The sequence below is a fragment of the Drosophila obscura genome, unplaced genomic scaffold, assembly GCF_018151105.1.
Source record: "Drosophila obscura isolate BZ-5 IFL unplaced genomic scaffold, ASM1815110v1 contig_165, whole genome shotgun sequence".
NCBI lineage: Eukaryota > Metazoa > Arthropoda > Insecta > Diptera > Drosophilidae > Drosophila > Drosophila obscura.
In genome coordinates this window covers 1,921,880-1,948,944 of record NW_024542752.1, presented here as the reverse complement: position 1 = coordinate 1,948,944, position 27,065 = coordinate 1,921,880, and the positions used below count along the sequence as shown (strand labels likewise).

General features: G+C 53.6%; 5 protein-coding genes across 7 annotated transcripts; 2 read left to right on the top strand and 3 right to left on the bottom strand.

The window, feature by feature from the left end:
- The first annotated feature begins 166 nt into the window (after window positions 1–166).
- Window positions 167–1,762, top strand: LOC111072438 (actin-related protein 6). Its single transcript, XM_022364312.2, has one exon. The coding sequence runs from the start codon at window positions 294–296 to the stop codon at window positions 1,488–1,490; it is 1,197 nt and encodes a 398-aa protein (XP_022220004.1). The 5' UTR covers window positions 167–293; the 3' UTR covers window positions 1,491–1,762.
- On the bottom strand, window positions 1,564–2,790 carry LOC111072441 (iron-sulfur cluster assembly 1 homolog, mitochondrial). Of its 2 annotated transcripts, none has more exons than XM_022364317.2 (5): window positions 2,598–2,790; window positions 2,410–2,463; window positions 2,278–2,353; window positions 2,127–2,204; window positions 1,564–2,057 (listed from the first exon to the last, which is right to left on the bottom strand). In XM_022364317.2, the coding sequence occupies exons 1-5, from the start codon at window positions 2,679–2,681 to the stop codon at window positions 1,954–1,956; spliced, it is 396 nt and encodes a 131-aa protein (XP_022220009.1). In that variant the 5' UTR covers window positions 2,682–2,790; the 3' UTR covers window positions 1,564–1,953. The 2 variants fall into 2 exon arrangements, with proteins under 2 accessions (XP_022220009.1, XP_022220010.1); XM_022364318.2 differs by having other exon boundaries at window positions 2,127–2,201.
- A 284-nt stretch (window positions 2,791–3,074) lies between these two features.
- Window positions 3,075–3,857, top strand: LOC111072440 (DNL-type zinc finger protein). Of its 2 annotated transcripts, none has more exons than XM_022364314.2 (2): window positions 3,075–3,424; window positions 3,495–3,855. In XM_022364314.2, the coding sequence occupies exons 1-2, from the start codon at window positions 3,188–3,190 to the stop codon at window positions 3,834–3,836; spliced, it is 579 nt and encodes a 192-aa protein (XP_022220006.2). In that variant the 5' UTR covers window positions 3,075–3,187; the 3' UTR covers window positions 3,837–3,855. The 2 variants fall into 2 exon arrangements, with proteins under 2 accessions (XP_022220006.2, XP_022220007.1); XM_022364315.2 differs by having other exon boundaries at window positions 3,340–3,424; window positions 3,499–3,857.
- LOC111072439 lies at window positions 3,818–5,068 on the bottom strand. Its single transcript, XM_022364313.2, has one exon. It carries the CDS (start codon window positions 4,871–4,873, stop codon window positions 3,833–3,835), a length of 1,041 nt encoding a protein of 346 aa, XP_022220005.2. The 5' UTR covers window positions 4,874–5,068; the 3' UTR covers window positions 3,818–3,832.
- Window positions 5,069–5,241: 173 nt separating this feature from the next.
- LOC111072461 (E3 ubiquitin-protein ligase HUWE1) lies at window positions 5,242–26,384 on the bottom strand. Its single transcript, XM_041591926.1, is given in 18 exon segments — window positions 5,242–6,348; window positions 6,690–6,880; window positions 6,993–7,158; window positions 7,244–7,565; window positions 7,633–7,821; window positions 7,913–10,571; window positions 10,573–10,943; window positions 11,765–11,903; window positions 11,983–13,107; window positions 13,195–16,271; window positions 16,312–17,108; window positions 17,163–22,485; window positions 22,555–23,051; window positions 23,164–23,435; window positions 23,517–23,738; window positions 23,802–24,041; window positions 24,174–24,691; window positions 26,267–26,384. Coding segments are annotated over 17 exon segments (15,960 nt in total). The 5' UTR covers window positions 24,441–24,691; window positions 26,267–26,384; the 3' UTR covers window positions 5,242–6,245.
- Between the last annotated feature and the right edge of the window lie 681 nt (window positions 26,385–27,065).

Below are 27,065 nucleotides of genomic sequence, written 5' to 3'. Positions count from 1 at the left end.
GTGACCAAGTCGAAAGAAGTTGTTTAAAAATACCAGTATATACCATGATAACATGAAATACTTTTTGCTAAATTTTGGCATCAAAAAATACCATAAAATATTTAAAGTATATTGAAGTATATTGAAAATGATAAGGTAAATTTCTGAGGGTCTGACGGTATTTTTTGTCAATAAATCCGCGATCACACCTAAATACAGTACAGATCCGAAAAAGAATTTAAACAAAACGAGTAAAAAACTCCAATACCCCTTTCCGCAGAGAGTCACAGCCTAGTAGACGATGTTATAGAGATATGGCAAGCGCAGTTGTGGTGCTCGACAATGGAGCACACACAGCCAAGGTGGGCTTGGCCAACCAGGAGGAGCCGCGCGTAGTCCCGAATTGCGTTATGAAGGCTAAGAGCGAGCGACGGCGGGCTTTTGTGGGCAATCAGATTGACGATTGCCGCGATACCTCGGCCCTGTTCTACATCCTGGCCTTTCAGCGCGGCTATCTGCTCAACTGGGACACACAGAAGACCGTGTGGGACTACATCTTCAGCAAGGAGGGCATCGGATGCACTCTGGACAATCGGAACATAGTCATAACGGAGCCGCAGATGAACTTCCCCAGCGTGCAGGAGGCAATGTTGGAAATGCTCTTCGAGCAGTATCGCGTAGCCGGCATGTACAAGACGACGGCAGCCGATCTGGCGGCCTTTAACTATGTCGCCGACAGCGAGGAGCGCACCACGATGCAGACCCTCAACTGCATTATCATTGATGTGGGCTACAGTTTCACCCACATTGTGCCCTTTGTACTGGGCAGGCGGGTGCTCGAGGGCATTCGTCGCATCGACATGGGTGGCAAGGCGCTGACCAATCACCTGAAGGAGCTCATCTCCTACAGGCAGCTGAACATGATGGACGAGAGTCACGTGGTGAACCAGATCAAGGAGGATGTCTGCTATGTGGCAGAGGACTTCAAAGAGGAAATGCGGGTGCATCAGTGCGAGAAGAAGCGCAAGGAAGTGGCCGTCGACTATGTCCTGCCCGACTTTACGACCATCAAGCGTGGCTATGTCCGGATCCCGGGGCGGCCCCGCATGGACGAGGCAACAATGCAGACAGTGCCGTTGTGCAACGAACGCTTCACCGTGCCCGAGCTGCTCTTCAATCCATCGGACATTGGCATCCATCAGGTGGGCATACCGGAGGCAGTGGCCGATTGCCTCAAGGCCTGTCCCTGGCAGGCCCATCGGGAGCTCTTGCTCAACATCCTGATTGTGGGCGGCTGTGCTCAGCTTCCCGGCTTCCTGCCGCGCCTCAAAAAGGATCTGCGCGCCCTGGTGCCCGACGATCTGGAGGTGTCGCTTATTTGTCCCGAGGATCCAGTGCGCTATGCCTGGTACGGTGGCAGGGAGGTGGCCACCAGTCCAAATTTCGAAGAATTTGTCTACACGCGTGACGATTACGAAGAGTTTGGTGTCCATGGCCTGAATCAGCGATGAACGAAGGAGCTGCTCCATAACCCCACCCACCCTGAATCCACTTTGTGGATGCAATTAAGTTACGTGAGACAGATTTGTTCTAGAACATTCCTTGTTTGTGTATTCAACTAGGTGTCCGAGTCAAATAATGTGCAAAATAGGCGCGGGCCCCGCGAAGCAAACCAAAGCGGGCGCACTTATCGTTCAGATTGAACTATGTAATTCGCCTAGACATTGGATGATTGCCTAGAGCCTAAATCCTTTTATCAATATACAACTAAATTTGAACTACAGAGAACACAACTTAACTTTAGCATTCGTTTGCGAAAATAGATTTTACATCGAGTATACAGCCTGCCAACAGAAATGAGAGATGCTTGGGGCATGCTGGGGTAGGATCTGCATCTGATCTTCGTTAGGCATACGCTTTGGGGGGTGGGGCGGGGGGCTGCGAGGCGGGTGTTGCCGGCTCCAGAGCCAGAGTTTACATGCTGAACGACTCGCCACAGCCGCAGGTGCCCTTGATGTTCGGATTGTTGAACACAAACTCGCTGGACAGCTTCGACTCCACAAAGTCCATTTCAGTGCCTACAGGAATAAAGAAATGATTCACCGTTGGCGATTATATAACAATGTGTATATGATGGGACCACTTGCCTAGCAATGAGAGCTGCGCCTTCTTGTCAATGAATACCTTCACGCCGTCCTGGACCACCTCCTCGTCCAGTTTGTCTGCTGGCAAAATTCCGAAAAAACAGAATCTTAGTTCGTCGCTATGCTCGCGCTGTGGCTGTTGGCGGGGACTTACCTTTGCTGCTGGCATAGTCCAGGGTGTAGGAGAGGCCGTTGCAGCCGCGCTGTCGCACGCCCACCTTCAGGCCAATCTGCAGGAGAAAGGCTTTTAATTGATGGCATGATTTCGTTGTTGCGATTCACTTACAAAGTCTGGCTTGTCCTGCAGCAGGCTCTTAATGCGGTTCACTGCAGCCGGGGTCTGGAGGGGGGGAACGAAACGGTAAGCAATGGATAAATAACAACAAACGCTAGATAGCTGGCTAGCTGGCCGGACTGTTACTTCATCAGCACGCAGCACGAGCGTATTTCATCACGTTCCGGTTCGGTTCTTACCAGGGTCAGGGCCGCCCGCGTGGGTATCAATTTTCGTCCCTTTACGGCGCGCACCGTTGCCGTTGCCACCACACGTGTTGCCATTGCGTATTTGCTTTATATAATTTGTTTTTCTCCCTGAAATTCCAACGATTTGCGATTCGAAAAATATGTGATTGCGACTGTTTTGGTAGAGCTGACAGAAATTTCGATAATGTACAATGTACGTCACTATTGATTGTTGGAATAGTAGAACGATAGCTGCCAACCGATTTTTTTTCCAATTCAACCAAAAGTCGTGACAGAAACAGTGACTGTTTAATTTACTTTATCTGATTAAATTAGGACTAAAATTAGTGACTTTATATCGGCATAGTTCATGAATTTGTCTTAGTGTTGGTAGTTTGTTAACAGTGATAACGGAATATTAATATTTCAGAATATAAATTTATCGTTTTTCTGTTGCTGCGCTGCCAGTCACGGCTGTTAAATTTTCAAAGCATATAAATTTATTCCATCACTAGGTGGTGCTGTAACAGCTGTGCAAAAGTTCATCTCTAAATAGTGTATTTCGTGTACTTCTCTTTCAATTAATAATATTTTTTGGCAAAATGAGCACTTTCAGGCAGTTGTACAGACTTTCTGCTGGCTTGGGCCAGCGCGTGATACAAGTTACAACAAGAATAGCATTAAATGAGGCACGCACGCACAGGCAGTTGCAGTTGCAATTTCCCACTTCGAGACTGGCATCCACCACAACAGCTGATCCTGTTTGGACCGGCACGAAAAGATGCACGTGCAGTGGCACGCGACTCCTGAGCAGCAGCAGCAGTAGCAGCAAACCAGTCGTAAGTCTTGAAGATAAGCCCCCTCTCTTTGGAGAGCATTCATCTATATCATTGGTTGCGTACCTTTCAGAAAGATGCAGGAGACAACAAGGCTACCAACAGCATTCCCCTGGGCGAGCTGCAAACGAAAATGCAGCTCATTTACACCTGCAAGATCTGCCAGACGCGCAACATGAAGACCATTTCAAAGGTTGCCTATCAGCGCGGCGTCGTGATCGTGACGTGCGAGGGCTGTGCCAATCATCACCTGATAGCCGACAATCTGAATTGGTTCACGGATCTGAACGGCAAGCGTAATATTGAGGAGATTCTGGCCGAAAAAGGCGAGAAGGTGATCAAAATGGTTGACGGAAACTGCGAATTTCTGCCCAATCCCGATTCCGAACACAATAAACCAAAACCGAATCCTTAACTGTACACAAAAGCAACTTTATTGAGGAGCTCCATCAGCTGGCTGGTCATGGCATGTGGTCGCAATTGCAGATAGAATTGCTCGCGGCAGGGCGATCGTGGCGTCAGCAGGAGGTGGGTGAGAAATGTCACTTCGTCTAGTGGCAGCGGCGGGCAGGCGCCGACCGGGGGTGGAGCATCGGCCGTGATTTGCATGTCGTCCAGGTCCAAGTAGGGCATGTGGCGATTCCAGTACCCAATCAAGTAGGCAATGAGGCTACCGGGCAGACGGGCATGGTCCAGACAGGCCCAGAATCGCAACTCATTGGCTGGGTTCGCCACAAAGAGGTACATGTTGTGCAGGAAGCCACAGCAGGGGCCAGTCTGGGCCTCGCCCTCGGCCAGCATATCACAGATCATGTGGCGCAGCAGATGGCAGTCCGAGTGTATGTTGCTCTGCCGTGGCTCACGGAATAGACACAGCCACACACTGAAGCCGACCAGCTCTAGGGCACGGTGCAGGGCAGTTTCCATTTTCTGCAGCGTGGACAGACGACAGATGCGCTTAACCAGGCGACGCATTTGCAGGAGATCAGTGCTGACCATTTGCGCAGGGTCGAATGCAGCCGGCTGACGCATTGCTGCCCAGTCCAGCTCCTTGATGACGCTCCACGCCGGTTGCACGTCCGCAAACGGCTTGTGCATCAAGTGCAGCAATGCGGCATGTGACTCGCCCTTTCTTGTCTTTACTATGCTGGCACACAGCTCCTTGATGCTCTGTTTGCGTTCCGCCAGTGTGGAGCATGTGGCGTAGAAACTTTGGGAGTTGCAGCGCTCCGCGAGAGCCTCACCGAAGCGGTCATGGCACTCGAACAGGTACATGGTGGCCTTCATTATTGATTCGATTAGATTTGGCGTCAGCTTGAGGAGCTTCTGTTGTGATTGGATCTCCACCTGGCAGTCCAGCAGCCAGTCCAGTAGTTTGATGCAGTGCGGGGCGACATTTTCGAGGCTTGTGCCAGCATTGAGGATCAGCTCCTTTCTAATAAACGCATCCATGCCCAGTCAACGCCAGCGGCACCATTTTTTAAACCAAGAATTTGTTGATATTTTAATTTTGGCGCTGCCAACTCATTTTCAAGAAGATATCGGCTAGATCGATATCCTGCTGCCTGCTTGAAATCGAATTCACTCCCATCGTTTGCTGTTTTTCGTTGCTATATTAAATTAAATTCATTAATGAGATGATGCGAAACGAACCATTTTATTTCCCATCCATTCCATTTTTGCTTCAGCGAGCGGTGATATTTCAGCAAACCGATTGCATTAAAGCGATATCGATAGCCAGATAGTGCTGCGTGCTTTGGCTGGAAAATAGTTGGCCGCGACTTTCAGCTAGTTATTCAAATGATGCAACAGATATTTGAGATTTCTTTGAAATTTATTACGATAAATGAGCTTACTTCTTGACTCCACCACTCTCTGTGAGTTACATTTACGGCTCATTGCACACAAATAAAATGCATAACACATAGACTTATATATGTAACATCGAGATATTTGAATCCATTTTTAAATATTCTTCTCCTTCGTAGTCCACGTCCGCGTCCACGTCGCCGTGTCTTTGGATTCATTACAGATAAACTAGAAACCAAAGGCGTATACTGTGAATTTCCTATAGACTATTGTATATACTAGGGCTTTTGTTTTATCTTCTCTCTCTCTTCTTTTTTTTCTATTATAATAAATAAAAATAATAAAAAATAATATTTTGTTTTGTATTTTTATAATTGTATTTTTTTTTTTATTGTTTAATGGGAAATGTTTGAATCGACAGAAAAACGAAAATTATATAGTTTAAATGATTTACGCATACTAAATTTAGATCATTATTCCTCTTTACCTTCTTTCTTCTATTCTTTTGTGTATTCTGTATTGTAATTTTCTTCTTTCTTTCTTTCTTTCTTTCGTGTGGTTTATGTTTTTGTTTTGTTTTGGGAATCTATCTCTCTCTACACTTTCTAGATTTTTTTCGCCATCTTTCTTTTTCCATTTTTGAAAATTTAAGAAAATATATATTGTATATATATATAGGCGCGAAAATTAATAATTAATTCAACATTTTTTATATATACTATTTAACTATATGTATTGTATGTTTATGCATTTTGCTGTTTGCGGCTTTTGCTGCATTTCTGCTTTTTTTTATTTAATGTTTCTTTCCTGTTTTTGCTGCCTTGCACTCGCTCTCTCACATCTGCAGTGGCTGTTCTCTCCTCTCTCATCTCGAAAATATATATTGGGGGGGTGGAGGGTGCGGTGTTCTTAAATTAATTCAAATTTTGTTTTCGTAGGCGCTGCGCTCCATGTCGTCGTCGTTTCGTCGTCGTCGTCTAGGTATCATCGAGTAGTGTGGTATGTGGTGTCGCGTTTAGGCGAAGCCAAAGCCCTCCGAACACTCATGAATGGCCTTCAGCAGGCAGCTACGCAGTTTATCGTATGACTTGTACATCGGCAGATCCAGTTGGTTAAAGCTAAGGATCCAAACAGATCGTATCGCATTCGGAGGGGTAGAGAAATAAATAGATATAAAAGGAAACATGGATTGGTAGAAAGAAGTCCAAAAGTATTGTGGGATAATTAAAGCAGGGACCCCCCAGGCCAAAAGAGTCAGTCCCCTAGTTCAAGGTAATCAGTTATCGTCTCATGGAATGCTCGTAGCTATGCAAATCTAAAACAAATCACTAATTTATTTATTTATAAACAACCCACACCCCTGCATCGATTCTCTTCAATGCATGAACCAGACAAAATATTGGAAATCTCAATTTATTATAGCTTTTCCCCCGCCACTTTATGCTGCTAATTCACTCACCAAGTGTGTGCACATGGCAGGCGATCCGTTGAACGATCGTCGCGATGGATTTGGAATTTTTGTATGCCGTTCATGCCCTCCAATGAGCCAAAGCCCTGCAGTGGGACCTTCGAGGTGCCGGTGACAAATTGCAAGAATTTGGCCCTATCCGCTTGGTCGAAGCTGCGCAGCGCACGCCAGAACCATTGGATCTGAAAGAGAGAGAGAGCGAGACCATGAATTAGAAAGAGATATACAAGAGGAGTAGGAATTTAAGTGGGGGAATAAAAAGGAATAGGCGAAGAAGGTGGAGGAATCTCTTACCTGTGCCGATTTCGACGTGTACTTATGATATTCGGTATTGGCCTTCAGATCTTCTATATCAATATCTGGCAGGCCGGATATGAGAAGTTCCAGTTCCTGTTCGTTGAAAATCGAGATTAAATGCTTTGGAATTATATCGTAGAAGCCCTCGAGGAATGCATCCAATCTGTGGAAGGGGAATAAGAAAATTTAATTATGGATCAAATGTGGCGATTCGCCAATCTCTCTCGCTATGGTGGTATGGTACTCACTGCTGACGTATGGAGCCGCTCATCTTTAATTGGCACACCAGCTGCACATACTCGAATTTGTTCTCCTCGGTGACGGGTGTGTCGCGTCCATTCGGCTTGAGATCACGTATCTGGGTGACGCCAAACTCCTGCACTTCGGTGGAGAAGGTCAGCTCGTAGCCCAAATTGGAGATGTCGTTCTTCATGAGATAGTCGAGACCCTTGTAGAATTCATAGTCCTGTGATTCCATGTCCGTGTGCTTCACCTGTTTGCCCAGTATATGCTTGTAGAAGGAGCGCGTAAAGTAGCATTCCAGCAGCTTGTTGTCGTGCACAGCCTTGGCTATAATGACAGAATATTATAGGATTAGGACTGAGAGGCGGCTCTGCGGCTGACTCTGGTGGCTTACCAATCACACGTCCGACAAACTTAAAGTAGCTCAAATGATTTGGATTGGCATGGCTGGAGGGATTTATCATGTAGGTGACGCGATCGCCCGGCGATACGCAGAACAGGGCATACATCGGATTGAAGATCTCACGGGATATGATCACATACCATTCACGTAGCAGGCCGCCAGCGTCCTGACCCTCCTCATCTATTAACAGGGGCGGGAAGAACCAGCAATCAGTAAAGGGCGAAGCTTCGAAGGAAGGAGGGGGAAATAAAGGGGGCGGATTTGAGCTCACCTTCAAACACAATGTAGAAACGATTCTTCCACTCCTCGGGTCCCAAACGATACAGGACACGGAATGAATCCTCAAAGACGGTGACACGACGAACGCTGACTGTGTGCTCTTCGCGGCGTATGCCCTCGTCGAGGCGCTCCAGTTCGGTCTGGAAGTACTTGCGCTTCACATCAAAGTCCAGGATGCGTGTGTGGTCCACGAGAACGGCAAAGGGGCCGTCCGACAGGTGGGTGGGGGACTGGCGCAGGATCTGGTTGAGCACAGTTCGATGCTTCTCAGCGAACTGAAGGAACTTGTGGCGATCCTGCTTCAGCTGTGCCTCGTGGGCACTCAGACCGGAACCGCAGCCGGTTGCAGTTGCGGCTCCAGCATTGGGATTGGCATTGGCATTACCGATGGACGTATTGCTGGCATCCTGGGCATCATCCGAGCTGAAGGCTGTGCTGCCGCTGCCGCTGCCCTCGTCCATCAGTGGTGAGATGTCCTGCACCGACGATGATGACGTATTGCTGGCCGATGCACGGCTCGATGCGGCCCGCCCGCGTGCCCCCTTCTTGGGTATGCGATGGGAGGCATGGATCAGGAAGAAGGCCTCCACTGTCGGCTGCAGCACGAGGACGGCAAACTCATCCTTGGACTCCTCCAATGCCACCAGGCACTCGCTCAGCGTATGCCACAGGACATCGAGGCACAGGATCTGGCTGAGCGTGGGCTTTCCGGGCTTGCTGCTGTCTGTGCCGCTGGCACCAGCAACGCCACCGGCGACGCCGCCACAGGCGCCGGACGATCCCCCCAGTGGCATGGCCTCCTCATCATCCTCGTCATCGCCATCTCCGTCGCAGTCACCATCGATGGCTCCATCCGAGGGCTGGTTCGTCTCCATGCGTGCACGGAAACGTGAGGCATCCGAGCTGCTGCCGCTGGTGGCCCCGCCATCGCCCAGGATGTCAATAAAGTCCTCCTCGTCGTCGGAGGCCACCGTCTGGTTCTCGTACATGTCCCGCACCTGCATGAAGATCTTCAGGGTGCGCAGGAAGAACGGCTGCGAGGACGAGTTCGACATCAGTTTCTTCATCGACGGCAGCTGTAGCTCGCACGTCGGCTTGGCGTTCTTTGGGGCCGAAATGATGACATGCTCGGCGGTGAAGCGATCCTGCATGATGCCCTCGTGTACGGCCAAATTGGGCAGGAGGCCAGCCGAGGTGGAGGGTCCTGCCGCTGCCGCCGCCGCTGCTGCTGCTGCAGCTGCTGATGCCGCAGCTGCTGCTGCCACTGCGGCTGCTGCTGCCGCCGCCGCCTGTTGCGAGGTGCTGGGCAATCCCGCATTGCTGTTGTACGCCCGTATCTCCTGGAGGAGCGTCTCTATGGCCTGGCGCACCTCCTCGGCGAGGCCCAGAATGGCGGCGGTCAAGTACTGTATGAAAATGGCATTCGATGCCTGCGAGCACTGCGTGAGATTGACAATCAGCTTGGCCACATTGTCCAGGCCCTCGGTGGTGCCGCACTGATGCGTCAGCACCTCGATGACCAGCTGCAGCTGCGAGAAGTTCTTCGCGTAGATCTTGCGCTTCGGCTTGATGGGCATCGGGAGTGTCAGCTGCGGTGGGGGCATCTTCTTTAGCTCGGGCAGGGGACGGCTGGTGTGAGTGTGACTGTCGCCGGAGGCATTGGCCCCCGTCAAGGCGGCCGCTGCCTGGGACATTTCCTGGTTCTGCTGCGCCTGCTGATTGAGCACCGCCTGGTTCATGGGTATCAGCTTGGGCATTTGGGGCTCAATCACCGGGCCCGGCTCCTCCTCCTTGGGCAGCTCGGTGCTGAGTGAGGCCAGCAGCTTCACGAGCATATCCGTCAGATGGGGCGACCGACAGATCACCTTGTACGGCAGCATGGCCAGCAGTTGGCCGAACGGCGAATCGCTGAACGATAGAAAGTCACCCGTCTTGGCCACCCACTCCCATGAGGGCTGCGAGACGATGGGAAACTTGGCCACATGCTTCATGCGCTCCTCCGTCTGGCGGTCAATGTTCAGGACCACATCCCAGAAGTTGTACGAGTTCGTCTGGTAGCCACTGCCCCCGTCAGTCGTTGTGGCTGCCTTTGCTGCCTTGGCGGCAGCCGCCTTCGATGTGGAGGGAGCCTCATCGAGGGGCGACGTGGCCGTAGCTGTGGCTGTGGCCTGGACTGGTTGCGGCGGTGTGGGCGGTGCCAGTATTCGCGGATGATCCTCGAGCATGGCACGCATCCGATTGGCCACCTGATAGCGATAGAAGCGCGAACGAAAGTCGAGGGTGCCGCCAGCGGGTGGGGGCTGCGGCTGCTGTTCCTCGATGCGTGCACCCGGCACGGGTGGCGGCATCCCAAACACGGCGCTGAGCATGCGACGGGTCTTGGTCTCGCGATGGTACGGCACAAAGCTGGACGGATAGTGCTTGGCCAGCACGAACAGCAGATCCAAACAGTTGCGTACAATCATTTGGGCCGCCTGCGGATTGATGCTGATGCCTTTGGCACTGGCACTGCCACTGCCACTGGCACTGGTGGTCTCGTCGTGCAGATGATTGATCAGAAAGATGTTGCTCTTGTACCCAAAGGCGGCGTCCACGCGCAGCTTCAGCCAATCGGGCTTGCTGCCCTGCCCCTGTCCCTGTCCCGTCCCGCCCAAAGTTGGCGCTCTCCTCGTTCGTTTTCTGGACAATGTTAATCAGGGCATTGATGATCCAATCACGCGTTGGCTCATGGTGGCACAGATTGCGGATGACGCGATGCAACCGCATGCTGTTCACCTTCTGGTCCTCCACAAACAGGAACAGCAGCAGCGTGGCCAGGGAGTCCGGATCGAGGAGTATATTCTCATCCTCCATCATGAGCAGGGCCAGCGGTTTGCCCACATTCGGCGAGTGGTGATGGGCATGATGGTGCACAATGGTCGTGTGCTGATGATGCTGCGGCTGGGCATTGCCGCTGGCATCGTACCAAATGGAACTGTGCCAGCGTGCCTCCTCCAGGCTCTGCAGCGTGTTCTGGAAACGGGCTGTGGGCGTAAACAATAAAAGATTGCACATTAGAAGCTCTCGATGCAACAGTTAGATATCGATTAAAGAGAGCAGAGAAGCAAGGGATCAATGGATGGCAAATCATGCTGATTTCTTTGGATATGGCTATATGGCCATGGCTATGCATTTTCTTGTTATTTAAGAACAGAAGAAAATCAGCTATCACATTCGGCCTCCGTTTGATTTGGTACCCACAAGTAAAATTACCTCTTGGGTTACTTGTTAAGAGAGAGAGAGAGAGTTCTTTCTGGGTAAATCTGGGTATATTATTCCTATTAGAGCCCTGCATTTATCCACAGCATTCAATATATCAGAGCGTTACTCATGTCCTTCGATCATCCCTAAGTCTGATTCGGATTCAAATCATTCCTCTGAAATGCAGCGAAGAATGAAAAGAAAACAGCATTGCCTACTTGCTTCTGTCCTACGCTCTTAAGTTGTTTGCCCTTTCTGTGAGGAAGGCTCTCGTCTGCGTGGCAGAGCGCAATTCAAAGCGAACCCATTCCTCATAGTCGAATCCAACAAATTGTTATTGTAATTATTTCGAAAGACTTCGCTCAAGAGCTCAACATTTTGTGTTGTTTTCTCTACCAGAAAATCAATTGGAGAGCAAGAGAAGAGTTTGGATGGCAGGAGAAAGCTAAGACGCCGATTCTGACTGACCGAACGAAGCGAATATTAAATTGAAACCCACCGCATCGATCCAATAAATAATGGATATGTTATCTAGCTTTCGATGGGTTGCTTCTTCGTGCACTAAAAGTATTTCCATTCCTGGGAATTGGACTAGTGGACTTACATAGAGCATTGCTGGGGGGATGGGCATCCCCCAGGCGTGGGCCATTGCGTGTCTCCCAGTCGCGACGCAGGAACTGTGCTTCGGCGGCCAACTCTGGCGGCAGGCTTGCAATCTGCGACTCCTCCATGTCCGAGAGTATCTAAATGAGAGACAAGAGACAGACAGCGAAATTAGCAACCAAATAGAGGGGGAGTCCATTTTGGTCCATTTCCACTCACCACTTGACGCAGATTCTCGGGTAAATTCTGGAAAAATGCAGCCGTATCCACGGGATCCTCGGGATTGGCTGTCTGCGCTGCCTGGCGCTGCTGTTCGATGCGCTGCTGCATGAGCACCTCCGACTGGATGCTGAGCGGCAGGGCGGCCAGGAATTCGGGATTCACTTCCACGAGCGAATCGTGTGCGATTTGGATGGCATTCTGTTGGGCCCGCTGGCGAATGCGCTGCATGCGCAGATGCTCCTGGATCACCTCCTCGCGCATCTCGCTGGGCAGGGCTGCCAAAAAGGAGGGATCGACGCCCTCTGGCACCTCCAGATCGCCCAGAGCGGCCCGCACTTCGGGGCTCATGTCTGTGACGGTTCGGGTTGCAGTTCCCGTTCCAGATCCACTTGCAGCAGATCCTCCTTCATCGGAGCTGGCAGCAGCTGTAGTTGGCGCTGTGGCGGTGACGGATGAGGTGGAGGAGGAAGATCCTCCTCCGGCGTTAGTGGGCGACGATCCCAAAAGAGATTCCCACTGCGACCTCCAGAGGTTACAGCAGTACGCGATTGCTGCTGCTGCTGCTGTTGGGGATGGGCTGTGGTCGGACGGGGGGGACGGGTGAGTATGGCCGCCCCCCATGAGCGGCTCATCGGTGATGGTCACCTGAATGGGTGGCGTTATCCTATCACTGTGCTGGGGCGATGGTACTGGGCGGCCGCTAATGCTCTGGACTGACTCCGCCTCATCATCCTCCTGCTGCTGCTGTTGTTCCTGTTCCTGCTGCAGCTGCTGCTGCTGCTGGCGCTGTGCCGCCTCTTGCTCGGGCTCATCAAATGTCCCGGGCCACAACAGATTCACTTCCTCCTCCTCCTCCTCCTGCACATTATCCTGGTCGGAGGCATCATTCCGGTGTGGTGGCTCCAGATCGAAATCTAAGTTGATCGGTTGCATCTCTGCCCCGCCGGACTCGACGGCTGCCGCTGCAGCCGGATAGAAATCGAGCACCGAAGCCGGTGCCGGGGCCAATGGGGGCGGCGGCGGTGGTGGTGGTGGTGGCGCCGGGCCACGTCCCGCATGACTCAGCCGCTGTTGGCCGTACATCAAACGATGTGTCCGTCCATTCAGCACACGTGGGGCACTCTACAGAAGGAACAGAACAGAGGAGAGAAAGAAAGACGTTAGAGAAGGGAGACGAAAGACGGGTGGAGAGCAAGGAGCAAGTTGTACCTGTCCAAATTCATTGAATATATTTACATCCTGTACGCGCACATGGAGACGCGGTGGCCGGCCACTGGCTGCTGGCAAATGTGGCACTGGCGGATGACGTGGCGCCACAGCCAATGGTTCCGCTGGCGGCAGAAACATTGACGGATGTGATTCAATTGCCACATTCTGATGGCTCTGTACGGCAGCTAGAGCTGCTGCTGCAGCTGCAGCGGTGCCTGCGCCTGTTCCTCTGCCAGCTGGCTCTACATCATTATCATCGTCGTCAATATCCGGATCGTTGGTCAAATCAATTTCTGCATAAATGTTAAAGGGCGCCCGCGGCTCGTTGCGGCGCAGTGTGGCATTACGTATCGGTGCACGCAGCGGACGCGAACGCGCTGCTGTGGCATACGGCTGTGGCAGCGCCTGACCTTCAGCTGGATTGACAGCTGTGGCAGTGGCTGCCACAGTGGGCGCCGCTGCTTCGGCTGCTGCTGCTGTTGTGGCCACCGTTGTTGCAGTCGTTGTGGGTGTGTTGGTGGTGGATGTTCCATCAGGGTTTACTCCTCGGGCGGCCAATGCTTGTGCTGCTGCTGGCGCCAGCGGAGAGGGTATCAGCATGGGGATCAGTACGGGTATAGAGCTGCGACGATTGTTGCTGCTGTTGCTGCCTGTAGCTGTGGCTGCGGCTGTAGCTGTAGCTGTCGGTGCTCCTGTGCCTGCTGCAGATGTCACTGTCGCTGTGGCACTCGTAAATGTCGATGTGGGTATCGGTGTGGGTGTCGTGGCCGTTGGCGTTGCTATGGTGGTGGCCGTGGTGGCTGCCGCGGCGGCTGCCATGGCCGCCTGGCGTGCGGCCTCCTCCTGCTTGCGCTGATAATGGGCCGCCTTCAGTTGGCGTATCAGATACGGCAGCAGAAAGTGCGCCGCATACAGGCAGGCATCCGTCTGGCTCTCCATATCCAGGGCCTTGGCCTCCTCCAGCCACCAGTGGAGCGCGTCCTGTGTGAATATCTCGATTTGGGTCTCCTCCGTGGGGTTCTGGTGCGTGGGCATGCACACGCAGTACTGCTGGTCCAAGTACATCAAGCGACGGCGCACTCCGTTGTTGCACATCGTGGAGGAGCCAGAGCCGCCTCCACCGCCGCCACTCTGATGGCCTCCGCTGGCCACTGTTGCGCCGCCACTGCCGCCAGCTCCGCCGCTGGCCACCTGTTCGTCCAGGAGATTGCTCATGTTCTGGTTGTTCGATGCGGTTGCGGCTGCCACTGCCGCCGCTGCTCCTCCGCTGGGCGTGTGGAAACCGCCGCCTGCTCCTCCTCCGCTGCCTCCACCAGCCTCGTTTCCGTTGGCGGCGGCATTGCTACCGCTCGCTCCCTGTGGTATGCCGCCAGCGGCGCTGATGAAGCTAAAGTCCGGGGCAATCCAGGAACGCGACGAGGGACGCAGGGCGGAGGCCGCAGGACGTTCGCCGCTGCTGCTACCGCCAGCTGCACCTCCGCTAGAGCCACCCCTAGCCGCGGATGAGCCTGCAGCTCCGCCGGTGCCACCACCGGAGCCACCTGCACCACTGGCATTCCCTGCTCCTCCTGCTCCGTTCACATCAATGTCCAGGGGCTGGGCAATGGAGCTGTTCATCCGCACACGGAAGCTGGTCGGCGGTGTGGGCATCAGCAAGGGATTGTCCACCACCAGACGCTCGAACAGGAAGGCTTCGGCACGACTGGCCGCCTCATTTACGGCCGAATCATCGTCGTCGTCATCGACATCGTCGTCGTCGTCATCGTCATCGGGTATCGGATCGTCGGGCACCGGCTCGCCGGATGCCGTGATGGCTGCACTGCGTCGGGGACGATTGTTGGAGTTGCTCAGGGCCAGGGCAATGTCGATCTGGTTCTCCAGTTCGGGATCATCGATACCGGCGGCACGATCCTCATCATCGTCATCGTCATCCGCATCGTCGTCGTCGACATCCTCGTCATCGTCATCATCGTCGTCGTCGGCATCCACATCGGCGTCATTGGAGGCCGTCTCCGAGGACTCGGGCTCGTAGATGTGATCGAATACCTCGATAAATTGTCGCGGACGCTCCTCGTCGACATCCGTCTCACTGTGCTCGTCCGCATCCTCGTCGGGCGCATCATCGTCGTCATCGTCCTCGTCATCGTTCCGCTCATCGTTCTCCGAGGAGCCATCCGAATCGGAATCCGAGCTGCTGGCATCGCCCAGCAGCGAGGCATTCATCTCGCGTCGATTCTCCCGAGCGCCCGTATCGGAGGAGGTGGAGGCGCCATCGCTGTTGCCACCGCCCAGGCCGTTGTCGTTGCCGCTGCTGCCGTTGCCGCCGCCACTGCTGCTGGCGTTGGTTCCATCGGGTGCCAGGTGTCCATCGGGCTGGGAGCTGCGCAGGCGGGGATCCACATTGATGGAGCTGCCAGAGCCAGAGCCGGCGCCAGCTCCACCGCCGCCACTCGCTGCACCCGAAGCGGCTCCGTTTTGTGGATGTTGTTGCGAGGAGCTGCCGCTGCTGCCGCCGGTTCCAGCGGCGCGCGAGGCCAGACGCAGGCCCTCGCTCTGCAGGAAGTCATCCCACAGCTGGTCAAAGTTGAGCACGGGACGCACGGGCCCGCCGGATGAAGAGCCACCTGCGGCACCTGCCGATCCCGAGGGTCCATCGTTTGGTTCGCCGCCGATGCCACCTCCCCCGCTGCTGCCGCTGTTGCGCTCTCCCACCACATCGATGACGGAGGCAGCGGCGGCGCTGGTGTTGCTGCTGCTCGATCCCATTCCGAGACCCAGTCCCAGGCCCAGGCCAGCGCCTGCTCCTGCGCCCGAGCCAGCAGCTCCCGAGCCGCCTGCTGGCGGTGCCGCATCCTCTGGATCGACGGCCATTTCGTCCGAGTTGAATATAAACTCAAAGGCATGCCGCCTGTCCGACAGCACGTTGCGGATGATGTCCCGCAGAACATGCTCCCCGCCCATTCCATTCGAACGCTCGACAGCAGCGCCGGCGGCTGTGCGTGCGGCGAGGCGTGGATACAAGCGGCGGTTGATGATGGCGCCGTAGGTGTTGTTGCCGCTGTTGCCGCCGCCACCTCCTCCGCCCAGGGAGGACATGGATGGAGGATCCGCCAATGCCCGAGCCAGAGGCATTGTTGCCGGCACCCGTGCCGCCGGCTCCGCCAGTGCTGGCGCCGCCAAAGAGTATCCGCTTGGAGCCGAGGGTCGTCGTGGAGACGCTGAAGCGCAGCAGGATCTCCATGGGCCGCAGGATGGAGGCCAGCGTGCAGAGGGTGTTGTGATTCGACAGATCCTTGTACTGGGCAATCTTGGTGAGGTACGTCATGACGCCCTGCCGCAACAGGACGCGGTACATGTTGTTGCGGTGCATGTGCACCTTGTCGAACAGCATCGGCGACTCGATTAGGTTCGGGAACAAGCTCATTAGCACCTGCAGCCGTGTGTGCTTCTCCGAGGAGTCGGGCTGGGCGAGAGCCCTCGCCACCGCCGCATGCAGCTCCTCGGCCACTTGCACCTGCACTCCGGGCATCTGGTAGCAGTCGGATATCGAGCAGATGAGCACGCGGGCCATGGTGCTCACCTCGGGCACATGATGGCGCTTCGTGATGGGCAGAAAGCGATCCAGCAGCACGGCCATGAATGTCATTTGTGGTTCCTGTATCAGCGGACTGTCTGTGGGTGTGTACACATGCCCCAGCAGGACCTTCGGCAACAGCGACTGGTAGGCCCGTGTGGCATCGGACAGCAGCTTGAGGAGCGTCGCCCGGGAGAGTGTCGGCTTTGAGTGGGTGTGCACAGCGGTGGGCACATGCCAGGTGCAGCAGCAGGGCTCATATTTGCCATCGCCCGTGGCAGCGGTGCCAGCACCAGCTGCTGCAGTAGCTCCTCCTCCGCCTGTTGCTCCTTTCTTGCTGCTGGTGCTGCTGCTGCTGCTGCTTGTCGCTGGCTGGGCGGCCGGTGCCTGCTGCTGTGCTGGTGCTGGTTCATCCTCTTCCATGGCCCCAAATTGTGTGGTGCCTGGATGATCCGTTTGTGGCAGTTCGGCCGCTGCCTTGGGATGATCATTTGTGGGTATGGCAATGCTATAGTGGCAGCATGGCTGCACAAGCGCCAGCAGCAGCTCCTTGAGCACGGCGACCGCCGATTGTACCATCGGATCCTCCCACATCTCCTCCTTGACGGGTGCTGGTGGCGGTGTCTGTGGATTGGGTCCCCCGGCTGCTGCTGTCGGCTGTTGGCCAAACTTTGACTTGACCATCACGCGCGCATCGTCCGCCAGGGCATTGCTGCTGGAGCTGTTCGAATTCATGAGATACTCGCCGCGCAGCATCTCCTTGGCGGCGGCCACAAATATCTGCGGATTGCGCGACACTGCCGTCGACACTTGGGTGAGCACAAAGATCAGATCACGCTGTCCCACGGGCACTATGCCAGCGGCCCGCATGCCCAGCACTCGCTCCATGGCCTCCTGCAGCACTGGCGGCGCCTCCAGCACGTGGCGCAGTATGATGATGGCGTAGGTGGGGAAGCCCATGAAGCTGCACGACTGCTGCAGCTGCAGCAGCATCTTGACCCCGCCGCAGCGTATGAATGTCTGGGCATTCTCGTAGTTGCGCGTGAGGCGGGCACAGAGGCGCAACAGCGACAGTTTCGTCTCGTGCTGGAGCAGAATCGGTGGCTGCAGCAGCGACACAATGCTGCCAATGATCCGGGCGCAATCGAATTTGCTCAGACCCACATTCTCCTCGCTCAGCATGATCCTCTGCGTGCGCTTGGGTATCGATGGTGTGGCCGCAGCAGCCGCTGCACTACTGGCTGCTGTGGGTGTCTTTGCCTTGGCCGCCGCTGCCGCAGCGGCGTTCTTCTGCCGCGACTTGCTGCGCGTTGTCATGGGTGCGGGTGGGGAACGGGCACGTGCTCTGGCCCCCCCACTCGTTGATGTGGTGGTGGTGTTGCCGCCGCCATCATTGGAAGTATCATCGCTGGTTCCTGTCGCCGGCGCTGCTGCTGCTGCTGCTGGCTGCACCATTGTTGGCGTCTGTTGGCCATCGCCGAATGTCATCAAATGTCGCAACGAAATCAGCTCATCCGTGTGGGTGGTGCCCTGGCCATCGGCTGCGGTGCGCATCACACGATTCAGCAGATGTTCCACCTTCGTGGCGGCCACGGGATTGTTCAGATTGGAGATGGCCTCGCTGAGCTTGAGGGCGGGGAACACCGGACGATGGCTGCCGGAGGCCTCGCTCACCTGCGTCATGCAATTGAACGAGACGGTGCATCGCTGCCGGCCAATGTTGATGTGCAGCCAGCGTTCGCCCGAATTGTAGGCATTGCGGATGAGCTCATTGTTGGCATCCGAATAGGCATTCCATTTGCCCGTGGAGGCGTCGTACCAGCGCCACACATCACTGCATACCGCACGCATGTTGGACTTGCGCTGCAGAATGTGACTGATGCTGTCGATGGCATCGATCAGATCGACAAGATTCTGCACCCAACGGGGCACGGTTATGCGCTCCGCTTGGGGCTTCTCCGACTGTTCCATCATCCACTGGGCCATGTTGTCGAGCAGCTTGACCAGCGACACCATGGCGTCCTGGGCATTGATGGCCTCCACCAGCGGTCGATGCATATCGCTAAAGTTCTCGTCCAGCAGCAGCGTTGAGGTCTTGAGGCGCACAAAGAGACGCGTGGCCGTCATGCCCGTGAGGCACTCCTCCAGGCGTGTGCCCCTGGTGGTGGCACCCGGCTGACGTGGATTCTCAAAGAGCTGCAGCGTAAAGTCCACCCACTGGATGACATTGCGCACAAAGTTCGTGACAAAGACCTGCTTGTTCAGGTGATTGTGGCGCCTGTAGAGCACCGCAATGAGATCCGAGGCACTGTTCACCACATCTGGTATGGCCTCCATGAACTCAAAGGCTCGGCCAATGGCCTCGTCGCAGAACCGATCGAAGATCATTGGCGGCATCAGCTTCAGATGCTTGTAGTCGTAGCTGGATGGATTTCCGCCCGATTTGTACTGACTGAATGTGGGCGTTGGTGTCGGTCCCAGGCTGATGGTGGAGCCCGATCCCCCGCCAGATGATTCGCCACCCTCCATGCCGGTGCCATCCAGGCCAATCTCCATGGCCGTCGGTGGAGGCGTGGGCGCTGTGGGTGCACCTCCACTGGTCGCACCAGCACTGGTCGTGGCGGCATGCGAGGAATGGGCACTGGCCTCCGGATTGTTCAGCAGATAGTCGGTGGCCTCCTCCAGGGAGCCATTGTTGCGCAGCGCATCCACTACATGATAGTGCGTGAATCCCATGTCCGTGAGCGTCTTAATGTGCTCCACATTGAGGCCATCGTCCGTGCTGCGTATGTACAGATTCTCGAATTTGATCTCCTTGAGGCGCGTGTGATAGCGCTCCAGCAGCGTGGCATGCGACTTCACCAGATGCTTGACAATCAGGATCATCGTCTCGAACATGCTGGCGCCATAGTTGGCAATGGGTCGTCGGGCCCAGATCCGGCGCAGGGCCTGCATGGCCAGCTGATGGATGTGTATCAGATAGAAGACCGGCTCAAAGGGCACCGTGTCGGGCATGTAATTGAGACGCGGACTCATCGTGTAGGGCGAGTCCAGCATTGCACGCGGATTGACCATCTTCTCGAGCAGCTGCAGCCAGGCGTCGAGAAACTCGCCAGTGCCCTCCGGGCAGTCACGCTTGTCATCCTCATGCGACTGCATCAGATCCTCCATGGAGGCCCATTGCTTGAACTCGAATTTCTTTGACTCAGCATCGAGGGACAGCGCCCAGTAGAACATCTCAAAGAACGCCTTAAGGCCGTTCTCGGCGCAAAACTGCGAGATCATCAGATGAAAGGCGGAGCGTTTGTCGTCGAACAGCATCGGCCCGGTGAATCCCACCGAACAGATGAGGAACGTCAGCTTCAGCTTGGGCACGGGCTTTGGCAGGATGCTCTCGTGGCTGAATCCATTCACCAGAATGGAGCTCAATATCCGCGCTATCTCGCGCGCCTCCGGTGTAGGAACTTTGTTGATATTGCTGATCAGATCGTTGATCCGGCGCTGGCGTGTCTGTGGGGATCCCACCGACAGCTTGACGAGCGTGCCAAGCAGCTCGGCGAGGGCGCGGCCCAGCCGCGAGCTGGCCGCCAGCAGGCTCTTGATGTACCGGAACTGCTCCTCGGGCGTGTACTTTGTGCGAAACTCAGCGGCACGCTCCAGCTTCCGTGAGAGCTCCGCTTCGGTCAGGGGATCGTCGGTGCCGGCAGCTGCCGACATCTGGGCGGCAATCTCATCCCAGATGAGATCCGGATTCTGGGTGGGCTCATCGGAGCACAGATTCAGCAGTATGGTGCTCTCCCACACCAGCGAAATGTACAGCTGGACGAGCTGCTGCAGCAGTTGGACGCCCGTCTCCCGATTGACGCCCCAGCGCTTGAGCAGTATGGCCCGCATATCCGTGGAGGCATTGCGGCACAGATGCACCAGCATCACCACATAGCCATGCACGAAGCTCATGTTGTGCAGGATCGGTGTGTATTCGGCATTGGCAAAGCCATCCTCCAGCCGCTGGCAGCAGACCAACTCCGTCAGCAGGACACTGCCGCCCGGGAAGGTGAAGTGCTTGATGAGGGGCTTTAGCTTGCCCACAATGTCCGCCAGCTGCTTCAGGGCCACATCGAGCACCTTTGTCTCCTGCGCCTGACTGAGTATCGCCTTGCAGACATTCGCCACAGCCTGCGAGGTGGTGGACACCGGCGAATCCACGGGCAGATTGGGCAGCGACAGCAGCTGCAGAATCGGCTTGAGGCCGCCGTGCAGCACAAATTCGCGGCAATGGTCGCCGTTCGGGCTGTTGCTGAAGATCGCTTCAATGAATTTCATCACGTTGAGGATGTAGTCGATCAGGGGTATGGCCTCGCGCTCTGGCGGCGTCACCGAGGCACGAACCAGAGCCGACGACGATGAGGAGGCGGAAGTGGTGGCCACCGTCAGGCATCCTCCTGCTGTGCCAGTTCCCGAGGATCCTGCTGCCTGTGAGGCGGTGCCACGTGATGTGGAGGCCACAACAACGACGCCGCCTCCGCCCACCACCGTGCCTGGTGGCTGCTGCTGTTGCTGCGAGGCGGAACTCATCTCGTCATCGTCATCGTCGTCATCGCCGCTGCTGTCGTTGTTATCATTGGCCGCACTCTGCAGCACAGAGGCTGTGCCGCCTGCACCCGCCACCATCACCATGGGGGAGGCCGTCACCGAGGGCAGGACGCCATGTGAGCCGGAGCCATGAGAGCCGCCGCCCGAGCCGCTGCTCTCCTTGTTGGCCCGCCAGCAAATGAAGCTGGGATCGGAGCCAAGACGCACCAGTTCGTTGAGCAGCCGCACAATCGCTTCGGTGGCATCGGCCCTCAGATACGGATGATGTTTGATGAGATCGTCCATGGCATTGCCCAGATTGGTCGCCGTGTCCCCCAGTGGATCCGAGGAGCGGCGCCTGCGCATCGCCACCAGATAGTCCGGGGAGAGCAGCACCTTGAGCACCTTGTCGAACGGATCGTACGAGAGGAACTCGAACAGGCCGCGCTCATTCAGGCATAGAGCCGAGAAGACATTGGGCAGGGAGCCGAGTACTTCGCGTGTGGCTGGCACATCCTTCTGGAGGAGGGCCTTCAGCATGACGCTGGTGATGCCCAGATCCTGGAGGGAGGACAGCAGCGAGGGCTCATTGAATACGTACACGGTGACCACATCGGTGGCCAAAAGGAACAGCGAGGGGCCATAGTACTCGGCGTTGGCGATGATGTGCCTCAGCGATTGGGTCAGGCTCGTCTCCATGATGTTGCGCATGTTGCTGAAGTGCGCATGATCCTGGATGCTCTTCTTCAGGAAGTTCAACATCGATTTGAGCAGCGCCGCACGCTGCGTGACGCACGAGGGCTTCTTAGGCTGCACGCTGCTCGGCGGCAGCTGCGACTGTGACAGTTCGGCCTTACGTTCGGCCAGTGGACGGGCATAGTAACTATTGGCTGGATATACGACCACAGCGAGTCCTGTGTCGGCTGGATCACTGCTGCTGCCTGCCTGGGCGCTGCCCTCTGTGCCAGCATCATCGCCAGAGCCGGCGACAGCCACTATCATGTTGCTGGAGCCACTGGGTCCTGGTGCCGCCTCCAGATCCTGATCCTCGTCGTCATCGGGCGGATCCTCCTCTTCATCATCGAGATTGATGCCGCCCAGATGATCATCGGATGTATCGCGATGTGGGGAGGAGCCACTGCCATCTGAAAACGGATAGAAAAACGTGTTAAAGAAAGGGGGTGGAAACGCCTTTGTGGGCAATCTCTGGCTACCTTCGATATCCACATCGACTAGATCCAGTGACATATCCAGTTTGCCCTCATCCCTGAGGGTGGACTCTTTCAGGGTGATGCCAATATCCGCCAGTGCCTTGCAACAGCTCTTGATCTCCTTCTCCAGGCGATCGATAAACACATTCAGTCCATTATTCTGATGGAATCGGGCAATATCAATGTTCGTGATCAGATCAATCACCCGCACGGCGCGCGTCACAAATGTTATGTGCTCGAGATCAACACCTGGCCAGCTGATCACGCACAGCAGCGACTGCATCATGCCGCTCTTGACGAGGGCAGAGCCACCGAGCTCATAGCTGGCCAAATGGTACAGCAGCGAGAACAGCGATGTGGCCAGAATCAAGGGATAACGCTCCGTGAGGCCGTGTGTCGTCAGATTATTAATGCAATCGCGCACCAGCAATGGCAATGTGCCGCCCTGTCGTTCGGCGCCTGTGTAATGCACAATCTTCATTAGCCGCGATCCGGCCCTGCTGCAGAGAAACACGCAAAAAAGGGAAAGAAAAAAAAGGCGGGGCGGAAAAAAAAAACAATCAACAAATTATGGGAAAATCATTCGTGGGGGTTTCTGCTGCAGCATCGCACCTGGGCACATTTGGATTGCGATCAAAGTGCAGCATCGATGTGAGGGTGCGCAAGACGGCGGCGCGTATCTCCACCAGGATCACATCCTCCTTGTCAATCAGCTCGCAGAGCTCTTCGCCAAAGCCGGGATACAGCACCTTGTCTGTGTTGTCCTGCAGGGCATTCGAGTAAATCAAAATGGAGACGGCCTGCAGGCGAGCCTGGACAAACTGCAGGCGCAGCTTGTAGTTGTTAAAGCCAGAAATAAGACGCACACGATGGGCAATGCGCATCTACAAGAGAAAAGGTAGGGAGATAAAGAGAGAGCGTAAAAAGAGAGCGTAAAATGAGTGTATAAAATGGCAAAGACATACCTTTATTGCCTCACTGGGCTTTGAGATCTGTCCGGCAATCGTTTTGATCACCTCTGGTGCCGATGCCGTGTGGCAGAGGTCCATCATATCAGGGATTTCCAGCTGAGCGGCATGACCATGCTCGTCCACATAGTCGATGCACAGCTGATAGAGAAACTCCAGCTTTGGTTCGCCAATGCAGCAGTCCTTGAGCGAGAGTCCATAGTTTGGATCGCCCCAGCGCTACAAAAGAAAAGGCTCAAAGGTTGTATGGCTATGGCCTATGGCTTTATTGGTGTCTCTTACCTCTGCTATGTTGAACAGTTTCACAATCAGTAATTCCTTCTTTTCAAAGGGTAGACGCGGTATAAAGTTACTGCGCTTCGAGAACATATACAACAGATTCAGTACGGCCAGGACAATGTCCATGTTCTGTGAGGAGAGCAGCTGTGTCAGATGCTCAATGGAGTTGTACAGATGCCGCGAGAACGAGTGCTCAATCAGGAGTGTCGTAAAGTTCAGCACATGCAGCAGCAATGTTACATCCTGTGTACACCATCCATCCATCCATCCATGCATCCAGATTTATCCATCGAAAATGGAAACGATAAGGATTAGAACTGTGCGTCTATGGTGTGTTTTTTGTTGAGGGGGGAAAAACCTACCGTGGGAACCTACCGTTGAGTGGAATTGTGTGTCACATTGGAGCACAAATTCATTGGAATTCACATGTCTGGCTGCCTCATCCAGTATTTTGTCGAAACGATCGAGTATCTCGATCCAATGATAAAGCTCGCACTTGCCATAGATCCATACGTGGATTTTGTCGAGAAACTCGAGCAGTTCGGCGCGAGTGCGCCGCTTTGTCAGCTCATCGATCAGTTCGCGGCACTCGGAAGTCAGCTCCGAAGAGCCCTTCTTCAGCTTTACCGTGTCCACCTTCATGGCGATGTCGATGGCGACGGCTCGGGCGCGAATCGCCTCGCCTCGCCGCTCCGACAGCTCCTGCTCCTCTTTCTTGCTCTCTCTTTATGTGTGTGGGTGGCGTTGACTCTGGTGGTGGATGGTGTGTTATACCCTCCACCTACTCTCGTCTCCTGAAGTCGGTCGGTTGGTTCGGTTTTCTATATGTCTCGCCACTGATTAATCATTGAATTTTGCCTCAAAATTTATCGTCAGCGTATTTAATAAATAAACTGCAAGATTTCACCAAAAAGACACGACGAAACAAAAAATATAATTAGCAAATTGTTTTAAAGTCTTTAAAAGGACTATTTTGTTAAAAAAAAAAAAACTTTCGCATACAGAAAAAAATAAAACGTTCATATGGTAGATGGGGCGAACAATACAAATAAACAAATGAATGAATGAATAGTCACTGAAATTTGATAGGAAAGAAATATGCAAACTCTGCGAAAAAATATTTGTTCTTTTCTTCTCTAAAAGGAACTGCGTTCCGCACACACTACCACCTACGCAGCAGAAAAAGAGTAACTGCACTTGGCAGCTGTGCGAACGAGATGGGACGAGACGAGATTGCAAATCGAAATGTTGGCTGAACGGTCCCAGATTATATATCTATCAAAATAATGGAAAAACGTTGTGAACGCACTCTCTCGGAATTATGGAAGGAACACAGCCGAAGAAGTAACTGCACTTGTCAGCTGTGAAAGGAACGAAATGGAACGGCACACGGGACTACCACTACATTAGCAGAAATGCTGCATCCCTTCCACACACACACACACACTCCCATATGCCAATTGGACGCACAATAAATTTCCAACTGGCAACAGCCGCAAAACAGCACACAAGACACGAAGCAAATACGCGTAAGGTAAATCGGCAAAAGAGCGCGCGCGCATTAACAAGAACTTTCGATGCGTTTGGATATAGATATAAAGTCAAATGCATTTGTAATTGTATCAATTTTGACAGACACTCACACCCACCCACCCACACACACACACACGGGAACACTCACAGACCGGACAGGCACACACAGGCTCAAACGCAACATGTTTGAGCGAAATGTCAAATGAGCGCCAAGCGGCGCCGAGCGATGCGTCGAAGAGTGCAGAGTGATGAAAAGGGGCATGGGCGATGGGGGGAGGGAAAAGGAGTTGCGACGGTGGCCGTGCGTAAGTCAAGGTTGGCCTGAGACGCAAAACAAACGGTGGCAAAGGGGAGGGGTCAGCGACTTGGGAACGGACCCTTATGCAGCTAGTAGCAGAAAAATGTTCTTTACTTTTTTTCACTATAAAATTTACACTTTGGCGTCTATGTCTGGTCGTGCCTTTAGGTGCATACGTTTATGTGTGTGTGTGTGTCTTGCGGAGCACCCCGATTTCTAGAAACACTTGGGCATTATTTTTCCGTGCGGCATTTCCTAAGATTTCTACCGAACCAATATGCATGTGTATGCGTGCGTGTGGTGAAGAAGTCTGTTTTTTTTCGCCCCAGCAACAAAAACAAAACCAGCTCTGCTCCCTGTCTCGCCCGATGCAATGCATTTTTTTTTTCATTTTGCCTTTTTTCGGTTCTTTTTTTTGCACAAACCTTAGCCCATTTTGTTAATATAACGTTCTTTTCACAGACAGACACACGCGCAATAGCAGTGCATGAAATGCAAAAAAAAATAGAAGACGAAAAAACTACCGTGAAAAAAAAATGAAATTTCCACAGTCAGAACGCAGAAACAATTACAGTAGAGTGTGTGTGCGTGTGGATGGTTTGGTTTAAGACAAAAAAAACTCTGATGCAATACTCACATTAATATTAAACAGCAGCAGCATTGCTGCTATGTTATTTTTTTTCTAAAACGATCTAATTTGGTAAATTTTTAACAAATTGCTTGGTTTTTCTTGAAATTTCAACAGTGTGACCGCCAGCGTGACCGCGCCGATAACGATACAAAATACCATCCGGCCAACAAATAAATACCATTTCAGTTTCGAGAAATACCATTTAAAAAGCATACCATAAAAAAAACCAGGGCAGTCCGCCGATCAAACGAGACTTAACCCACTTAACACCCCTCTATTTAAAATTTTGAGCACCCTTTGTTAAACCGCGGAAAAAATACTGTTTGTAAAAGCTCCTTGTAGCTCCATCCTCCTCTTTACTTACAAAACAAAAATGACCACCGACATCTTTCACCTGTAATGCGTAAAATATGTTAAAGAAACATAAATTTCGTGGAAATATTAAATAGCCCCCTGGTCGACAATGGGATAACGTTCTATTTTAATGATTGAAATCGTATTCCATGATTTTGATATTCAGTTTAATATTACTAGCTAGTGGGCCCTCTCAGCCCTAAAAAAATAATTTTATCTGATAGATACATCAATTTTCAATAAGATTGGCTAGGCGCCTTCCGAGCTCCACGGATTGGATTGCTTTGTTTCACGTAATAGCTGTTTTGTTGGTTTTAATAGAGATGGTTTAATATTACTAACTAGTTCAATACCTTGTTATTGGATAGTTTACATAATAAGGTTCAAACTAAAACGGCCAAATCACTTGATTTCCATTTCGTTTGGGTTTTGTTGGTCTTAATTGAGCTGA

Coding starts and splice junctions, on each gene's coding strand:
- LOC111072439 (XM_022364313.2), bottom strand. CDS start 4,873: ATGGATGCGTTTATTAGAAAGGAGCTGATCCTCAATGCTGGCACAAGC.
- LOC111072441 (XM_022364317.2), bottom strand. CDS start 2,681: ATGGCAACACGTGTGGTGGCAACGGCAACGGTGCGCGCCGTAAAGGGA. Junction 2,464..2,597: donor CGCGGGCGGCCCTGACCCTG/GTAAGAACCGAA, acceptor CCCCCCCTCCAG/ACCCCGGCTGCAGTGAACCG. Junction 2,058..2,126: donor GGCGCAGCTCTCATTGCTAG/GCAAGTGGTCCC, acceptor TTATTCCTGTAG/GCACTGAAATGGACTTTGTG.
- LOC111072440 (XM_022364314.2), top strand. CDS start 3,188: ATGAGCACTTTCAGGCAGTTGTACAGACTTTCTGCTGGCTTGGGCCAG. Junction 3,425..3,494: donor GCAGTAGCAGCAAACCAGTC/GTAAGTCTTGAA, acceptor CGTACCTTTCAG/AAAGATGCAGGAGACAACAA.
- LOC111072438 (XM_022364312.2), top strand. CDS start 294: ATGGCAAGCGCAGTTGTGGTGCTCGACAATGGAGCACACACAGCCAAG.